A 9177-nucleotide genomic window follows, 5' to 3' on the forward strand; every position below is an offset into this window, starting at 1 on the left:
ATTGACACCGTATGTTTGTGGCATAACATCGTGGCCACAAGTTAATTTGTTTCTGTTTAGTATTAAATTTATATTAAGATCCATTTTGTTACATCTTGTGATGATCAATTTTATTTGGCAATCGCCAATGGCAGTCAGCAGGGTTAAAGAACATCAGTAATGTTGTTCGACCTGTTAGTCAAATGCGTTTTGTTTAAATATACTTTTTCACTTTTTTGGTCTTTTGGAAAATGTTGTTTGTGCTGTTTTTAGACCCTTCTCCACGAAATTTGTTTTACATGCACACGTATAAAAATTGTGGTTTTTATCCAACGCAATCATAGGTTTGAACGTAGTTTTCAATTTAGACTCGTTTATATATATATATAATATATATACTATAATAACTATACAAAACGGTCACTGATATATTAAAAGTCACCCCAGTAAACTATTGGAATTTATAGTAAATTATAGAAAATTTATACACTTTATTCATTGTATATATGTATGTAGTATTCAGAAACATTTCCGTGACCGCCGTGGATAGAAAACTATTGGAATTGATAATATATATATATAGCAAATACACTTTATCTATAGTATATGTATGATCATAATTATAGTATACAGAAAAACGCAAAAAGTAAGTCCGAAGTCGGAAACAATATATGGAGGCCTATATTTTCGTTTTCCTCCCAAAATAACCCAAACTGAAATACTTTAAGCAAGGATGATAAATGCTAGAACACACCCGCGAAATCGCGGGCATCCAGAGCGTGGTTGAAACGGTATGTAAAGTGTAAAAAAAATATTGACTGGAGTATTTCAGGAAAGATGATAAAAGTTATAGGTTCTTGGGGACAGGACAATTGTTTTTTTCTAGCCCAGCTCCAAAACTCCTATATTTTTTTTCTTTTGATTTCAATAATGTTAGCGTTTATCTGTATATTATGAACATACATTACTATAAATAAAGTGTATTTGCTTTTTACTATCAACTCTCAATGTACTAACCGATACACGGCGGTCATTTACATATTATATAGACCCTCTCTATTTACTAAACTTAGTGACTGTCGTGGATAGTAAATTTGAAAATGATAGCGAATAGCAAATACACGTTATTCATAGTCTTTGGTTTATACAAAGTACAGAAAAAACGCAAATCGGATGTCTAGTCTGACTTATAATTTCGTCCAATGATGGAAAATATCCGGACGCAGTTTTTCTCGTTTTTCTACCAAAATAACCCAAAATAACCTAAACTGTATAATCATAAGAATGGATGACAAATATTAATGCGACAATACATGGTACCTATAGGACACAGAGGCATGATGATTAATTGATTGTGGAAGGGAGAGAAGCGACACACAAAATGAGGTCTTCTCGTTTAATAATATAGATTCCTCCCAAACTCCTATATTTTTTTCTATTGATTTCAATAATGTTAGCGTTTATCTGTATATTATGAACATACATTACAATAAATAAAATGTATTTGCTTTTTACTATCGACCCTCTCTACTACTAACCTCAGTGAGTGTCGTGGATAGTAAATTTGAAAATGATAGCAAATAGCAATTACACGTTATTCATAGTCTTTGGTATATACAAAGTACAGAAAAAACGCTAACCGGATGTCTAGTCTGACTTATAATTTCGTCCAGTGACGGAAAAATATCCGGACGCAGTTTTTTTCGTTTTTCTCCCAAAATAACCCAAACTGAATAATCATAAGAATGGATGACAAGTGCGACAATACATGATACCTTTAGGACACAGAGGCATGATGATTAATTTATTGCGGAAGGAAGAGAAGCGACATAACACACAAAATGAGGTCTTCTCGTTTTTAGTATAGATAATACCAATGCAAATAGTAAGATAAAAGTCCGAGTCAGCCAATTCCCGCCATTTTTAAAATTTAAACTGTCGCAAAAATGAGCTGCATATTAACCTGACCTAACCGATCAATGTGTTTAGATTATTTTGTTCCTTAACTTATTATCTTCTGACATATAGTTTCAATTTTCAAGATTTTTTAAATTTCACCTATAAAGTACATTTTAGATGGTACACATCGATGTGTTTAGAAATTTGTCTCAGTTTCACCGACTGACTGTGCGGGGTGTTTAAATAAATAACTCATCTTGTAGACGAAGCCCTTGACTTACGACCATATTTAAATGCAGGATTTGCTTTAACTATAAGAATACGTTCAATATGGAAATTATACAGAATTGCCTGTGATCTAGATAGCGTAGCGTCATAGATAACTTTAAACGTTGCCAATGGTCCCCATCTTCTAGTATCACCGAAATGGCGGCCAAGAAACCCGCTCAGGATCATGAGCGACGAAAACAAATAAGTATTAGAGGGATTGCACCAGTTGAAAATGTTTGTAACATTAAAAATTCTTTCAATAGACATCTGCATTATACTTTGGTTAAAGATCGCGATGTGGCCACATCATGGGACTATTACGAAGCTTTAGCACATGTTGTTCGAGATCACTTGGTCGGCAGATGGATAAGAACACACCAGCATTACTATCGAGAGGACCCAAAGCGAGTATATTATTTATCAATGGAGTTTTACATGGGCAGAACGTTAAATAATACAATGGTCAATCTAGGCCTAGAAAACGCATGTGATGAAGCAATGTATCAGCTTGGGTTAGATATAGAAGAACTAGAGGAAGTTGAAGGAGATGCTGGATTAGGAAATGGTGGACTTGGACGATTGGCTGCTTGTTTTATGGATTCTCTCTCTACACTAGGAATAGCAGCATATGGTTATGGAATCCGTTATGATTATGGCATCTTTGAACAAAAGATAAACAATGGATGGCAAACAGAAGAGCCAGATGAATGGTTAAAGTTTGGAAATCCGTGGGAACGTGCAAGGCCAGAATATTTACTTCCAGTCAAATTCTACGGGCGTGTTCAACAATCAGACAAAGGCAGCAAATGGGTTGATACACAGCTTGTATATGCCATGGCTTACGACACACCTATTCCAGGTTTTAATAACAATACTGTCAACACAATGCGTCTTTGGTCCGCAAAAGCTCCAAACAGCTTCAATCTGCAATTTTTCAACAGTGGCGAGTATATGCAAGCGGTTTGTGATAGAAATTTGGCCGAGAACATAAGTAAAGTTTTGTATCCAAATGACAATATATTTGAAGGGAAAGAATTAAGGTTGAAACAAGAATATTTCCTGGTCTCAGCATCCTTGCAGGATATTATTCGACGGTACAAACATTCAAAAGCGGGGCGAGAAAAAAATGACTTTGAATGTTTTCCAGATAAAGCCGCTATCCAGTTGAACGATACACACCCATCGTTGGTTATTCCAGAACTAATGCGGCTTCTTGTTGATGAAGAATGTCTTGCATGGAACAAAGCTTGGGATATCGTTGTGAAAACATGTGCTTACACAAACCATACCCTCCTTCCAGAAGCCCTTGAACGTTGGTCGGTGGCCTTAATAGAGAAATTACTTCCACGTCATTTGCAGATTATTTTTGCTATTAACCATCTTTTCTTAGAACAAGTTAAACTCCGTTGGCCTGGTGATATAGATAGGGTTAGGAGAATGTCTATGGTCGAAGAAAACGGTGAGAAAAGAATCAATATGGCGTTTTTATCTATTGTTGGAACGCACGCAACAAACGGTGTTGCTCGCATCCATTCTGAACTTCTGAAAACCAATGTTTTTCGTGATTTTTATGAGATGTTTCCAGAACGATTTCAGAATAAAACGAATGGAATAACTCCTCGTCGCTGGCTTCTGATGTGTAACCCTGGACTCTCAGAGTTGTTATCTACGAAGTTAGACAGTGACTGGACCACAAACTTAGACAAACTACAGCAATTAAAAAAGTATTGCAACGATGAAAAAATTCTAAATGATCTTATGACAATTAAATTATACAATAAAACAAAGCTGGCAACTTATCTGAAAGCAACCTGTAATATTGTGGTAAACGTGTCTACCATGTTCGATATTCAAGTAAAAAGAATTCATGAGTACAAGCGCCAGCTGTTAAATTGTCTTCATATAATAACTATGTACAACAGATTGAAGCGCAAGAAGACCGAGGGTTTTGTCCCAAGAACTGTCATGATTGGAGGGAAAGCTGCCCCAGGCTATCATGTTGCTAAATTAATAATCAAACTAGTCAACAATATTGCAAATGTAGTCAATAATGATCCACAAACGAGTGGGTGGTTGCAGGTTGTGTTCCTTGAAAACTACCGTGTCTCACTTGCTGAAAAGATCGTACCCGCTGCAGACCTTAGTGAGCAGATTTCAACAGCTGGAACTGAAGCTTCTGGCACAGGAAATATGAAATTCATGTTAAATGGTGCCATGACTATTGGAACTCTTGATGGGGCAAACGTAGAAATGAGAGAAGAAGTTGGAGAAGATAATTTCTTTCTTTTCGGGATGACAGTGGATGAAGTGGAAAATATAAAGAAGGAAGGATACTACTCTAAAATGTATTATGACAAAAATACTGAGCTCAAAGAAGCTCTTGATCAAATCAACGATGGCACTTTTTCTCCAGAGGACACTGGCTTGTTTAGAGATCTTTATAACAGCTTGGTGTTTGACGACAGGTATAAATAAGATTTTTAATGATGTTTAATGATTTGCGTTGAAATGCATAGACTAAAGTTAAAATCGAAATGATGTTTCTTGTACATAGAATTGAACCTACATGTTTCCATGAAATTGCAGACCCGTAAAACTTTGTTATTTTCTTTTAACTATAACCCCCCTTTTTTGATATTTCCGACTCGCGCGAGCCTCGTAAAGTATCGTTATTAAACGACTAAATTATTCGGATAGCCTGTGAGCATAATATCTGACTAAATTCCGTTTAACATTGAATCAAATATGCATTAAAACAAATCAGTTGTTTCTTTGAGTGCAGTGGTACTACGTGCACTTTCACACATACTGTGGTAGCAATCGGGAAAATAACCTTCACTATATAAGAGAATGTGAACGAAGTCAAGATCATACGATTTATGGAACGGTATTTACTCCTTATATGCCAAATATTGTTTTCATGTACATGTAGCAATGCATATTTACAAAAAAAACCAATAGCTGATGTTACCTTACAAGATCAATTTCAAAAGTGTGGAAGGGGTCACATCCAAATGGGATATGCAATATTTCAAGTTGACATTACGTCGAATATAAACTTAAACAAAAAAACCACTTGTCGAATTTTTTATTTTTTTTAGTAAAAGCAAAATACGATATGGTTGGCAGTGAAACAACAACTCATGATATCAATAGTAAAATTGTAGTATACTGTATTCTTGTACATATTTTCTTTCCCCATCATTATTCATCCTGTGTTGCATAGAGACAACCGATTCAAAATTTTCTACACCAAAAAAGCACTTGCGTTTTTCTACGAGCGTTCCAAATTATTTCGGACTTAGTGCACTTTTTGCATCAATATGAAATACTATCAAATACTGTTGACAGACATCCTTCTATTTATTTTTCAGGTTTTGTCTGCTGAAAGACTACCAGTCTTACATAGAATGTCAACAGCGTGTAAACGACCTCTATCTACAGCCATTAGAGTGGGCCCGCAAATGTCTGCTCAATATAGCTGCTTCAGGAAAATTCTCCAGTGATAGGACCATCGTAGAGTATGCCAGAGACATATGGGGTGTAGATCCTAGCGAACTAAAATTACCTGCACCTCACGAAAATTCAGGAACTGAACTGTAGTTGTTTTTTTAATTGCCAGTTAATGCATGATATAAAAGAAAACAATTTTCTCAAAACTGTATTATTTTTCTCAGCTCAAGTGGACCAAAAACATTTACGAAAATATAACCTTGCAATTTAACATCATAAGCAACACAACGGATGAAAGGAACTGCTTACCTATCCGGAGCACATGAGTTCAATTAATAGTTTTTTTTCAGGGTTCGTGTTGCTTTATCTTTAGTTTTCTGTGTAGTGTATAATGGATTTTTTATTTTGACAATGTCTTTCTTTCTTTGATGGTTTGTTATGTTTTCATATAAACATTGGGCTTCAAAGTGTACAAATCTTAAATGTGCATTCAAGGTGAGGAATTTGTATAAGTGACTTGTCACTTGTTTTCCAATCCATTGCATTGAATTTGTATTTATGTACGCATTTATTTATCTGTTTCTGAATAAAATATTGTTTACACTAAATGTGCATGAAATATTAGATTCAGTTTAAGATGTTCTTATAAACTTTAGAACATATCTTACATAATATAATAGGATATTTATAAAGAAAATTATACTTAAAATATATCTAATGTTAGCAATAAGATATCTTATAAAGTTTATGAGAAATCTTATAATAAAAATTTTATAAGATACCTATATATTATATAAGATATATAAACTATCTCATATAATATATACTCTATCTTATATAATAAAGAAGATATCTTATATAGGTTATAAGATATCATATATAGTTAATTTTATACTTTATAAGATATCTCCTTAAGTTTATAAGATATATTATATACTTTATAAGATATATCATATAGTTTATAAGATATATTATATACTTTATAAAATATATCATATAGTTTATAAGATATCTTTAATATATACATGTAGTAATAAGATATCTCATATAGTTTATAAGATATCTTTAATATATACATGTAGTAATAAGATATCTCATATAGTTTATAAGATATCTTTAATATTTACATGTAGTAATAAGATATCTCATATAGTTTATAAGTTATCTTATTTAATTTATAAGATATCTTATTTAATTTATAAGATAAATTATATAATTATCTTTATACGATATCTTATAACTTGGTGTATGGAATGATTGTGATGTGTACTAGGTTGGTCCCCTCCGTAAAACATTCAGTATGCCTTCGGAATATACAAATCATGCCCCAACTGATTTCATTTGACCTTGACTTCAATTTTATGGTTCATTGGACATTGTTTAAAAAAATCTGTGGTTTGGTCAATTTTCAATGGATTTTTTTCTAACATTTTATTTGTAAATATTGTAAGGTGTACATGTCTTTCTGGAAGGATTCATCTGACTGTGAACTCATTTTCATAGAACATTGATATGTTAAGTTTAGATGATAATGTCTTGCAGGTTTCATCTAACTTTATGTTTATGGTGCAAAAAATATATTGGACAGAAAGAACATTTTTTAATCAGCATTTCAAAATCAACACAAAAGAGGTCATGAATTATTTTATTGTCTTCAATGTTGAAAATGCACTTCTGTGATTGTTAAGCTTATTTTCACATTTCCTGAGCAGTGTGAGAAACATATGTCTCATCACTAGTGAAATATCTGTTCTCACCAAATGATTGGTCGAAATTTAATTATGATGTTAAAATTTTCTGGATTTCTTCTGAATTTCCTATTGTGACGTCATGAAAAGGGGACTTACTTGTCATTGATTGTGCCATCAGTGGCAGATCCAGAACTTTTCCTAAGGGGGGGGGGGGGCACTGACTGACCTAAAAAGGGGGGGCGCTCGTCGTGCTTCAACAATGATTCCCTATATAATCAACCAAATTTCCCCCCCCCCCCTGGATCCGCCTACGGCAATATTTTATTTCTATTATGGTTCTTCTCAAAAGTACATTAGAATCAGTCTGCAAACTTATTTGAAATGGACCCCACATACAAACACAATAGTCATGGATTATTTAAAAAGAATTCTTCAAACATCTAATGACGTATTAAATAACAGGCATGCATGTATGTAATTACTGCAGTTCCACCACAAACCTCTACAACTCAAGACCTGGTCAATCTGACCCATACAGAAAAAAGATACTAATATAAGCTTCTAATTATAGATATAAGGATATGTTTTACTATTGTCAATGAGACAAATATCCGCCAGAGTTCAAATGGCTTGGATGTAAGCAACCATAGGCAACTGTATAGCTTTCAACAATGAGCAAATATTTTGCCTTATAGTTTGCTATAAAAAAAAACTAGAGGCTCTAAAGAGCCTGTGTCGCTCACCTTGGTCTATGTGAATATTAAACAATGGACACAGATGGATTCATGACAAAATTGTGTTTTGGTGATGGTGATGTGTTTGTAGATCTTACTTAACTAAACATTCTTGCTGCTTACAATTATCTCTATCTACCTGATCAACAATTTTATTTCCTGTCAGATTTGCTCTTAATGCTTTTGTTTTTGAGTTATAAGCCAAAAACTGCATTTTACCCCCATGTTCTATTTTTAGCCATGGCGGCCATCTTGGTTTGTTGGCCGAGTTACCGGACACATTTTTTTAACAAGATACCCCAATAATGATTATGGCTAAGTTTGGTTAAATTTGGCCCAGTAGTTTCAGAGGAGAAGATTTTTCTAAAAGATGACTAAGATTTACGAAAAATGGTTAAAAATTGACTATAAAGGGCAATAACTCCTAAAGTGGTCAACTGACCATTTTGGTTATGTTGACTTATTTGTAGATCTTACTTTGCTGAACATTATTGCTGTTTACAGTTTATCTCTATCTATAATAATATTCAAGATAATAACCAAAAACAGCAAAATTTCCTTAAAATTACCATTTCAGGGGCAGCAACCCAATAACGAAATGTCCAATTCATCTGAAAATTTCAGGGCAGATAGATCTTGACCTGATGAACAATATTACCAGTCAGATTTGCTCTAAATGCTTTGGTTTTTGAATTATAAGCCAAAAACTGCATTTTACCCCTATGTTCTATTTTTAGCCATGGTGGCCATCTTGGTTGGTTGGCAGGGTCACCGGACACATTTTTTAAACTAGATACCCCAATAATGATTGTGGCCAGGTTTGGTTTAATTTGGCCCAGTAGTTTCAGAGGAGAAGATTTTTGTAAAAGTTAACGACGACGGACGACAAAGGACGACGGACGACGGACGCAAAGTGATGGGAAAAGCTCACTTGGCCCTTCGGGCCAGGTGAGCTAAAAACTGAAAAACAATAAATGAAAAACAAATGTGACCAATGACCAATGCCAACCACTTACTAGTAGTTCAAAGCTACTGACTTTGGACAGGCACATGTATAATAGAATGTGTCAGGGTTAAATATTTGTGTGAGCATTTAACCCTCTCATTAATCCAGGATGTATAGTTTTAGATAAGATATATATATATATATA

General features: G+C 34.0%; 1 protein-coding gene across 1 annotated transcript; it reads left to right on the top strand.

The window, feature by feature from the left end:
- The first annotated feature begins 2269 nt into the window (after window positions 1-2269).
- Window positions 2270-5807, top strand: LOC139491675 (glycogen phosphorylase, muscle form-like). Its single transcript, XM_071279482.1, has 2 exons — window positions 2270-4613; window positions 5523-5807. The coding sequence occupies exons 1-2, from the start codon at window positions 2305-2307 to the stop codon at window positions 5749-5751; spliced, it is 2538 nt and encodes an 845-aa protein (XP_071135583.1). The 5' UTR covers window positions 2270-2304; the 3' UTR covers window positions 5752-5807.
- Window positions 5808-9177: the final 3370 nt, after the last annotated feature.

This window comes from Mytilus edulis, chromosome 10, assembly GCF_963676685.1.
Source record: "Mytilus edulis chromosome 10, xbMytEdul2.2, whole genome shotgun sequence".
NCBI classification, from domain to species: Eukaryota; Metazoa; Mollusca; class Bivalvia; order Mytilida; family Mytilidae; genus Mytilus; species Mytilus edulis.

What these genes read in the sequence shown, in the direction of transcription:
- LOC139491675 (XM_071279482.1), top strand. Translation starts at nt 2,305, where the DNA reads ATGGCGGCCAAGAAACCCGCTCAGGATCATGAGCGACGAAAACAAATA. An exon ending in AGCTTGGTGTTTGACGACAG is followed by an intron (nt 4,614 to 5,522) that starts GTATAAATAAGA and finishes TTTATTTTTCAG; the next exon opens with GTTTTGTCTGCTGAAAGACT.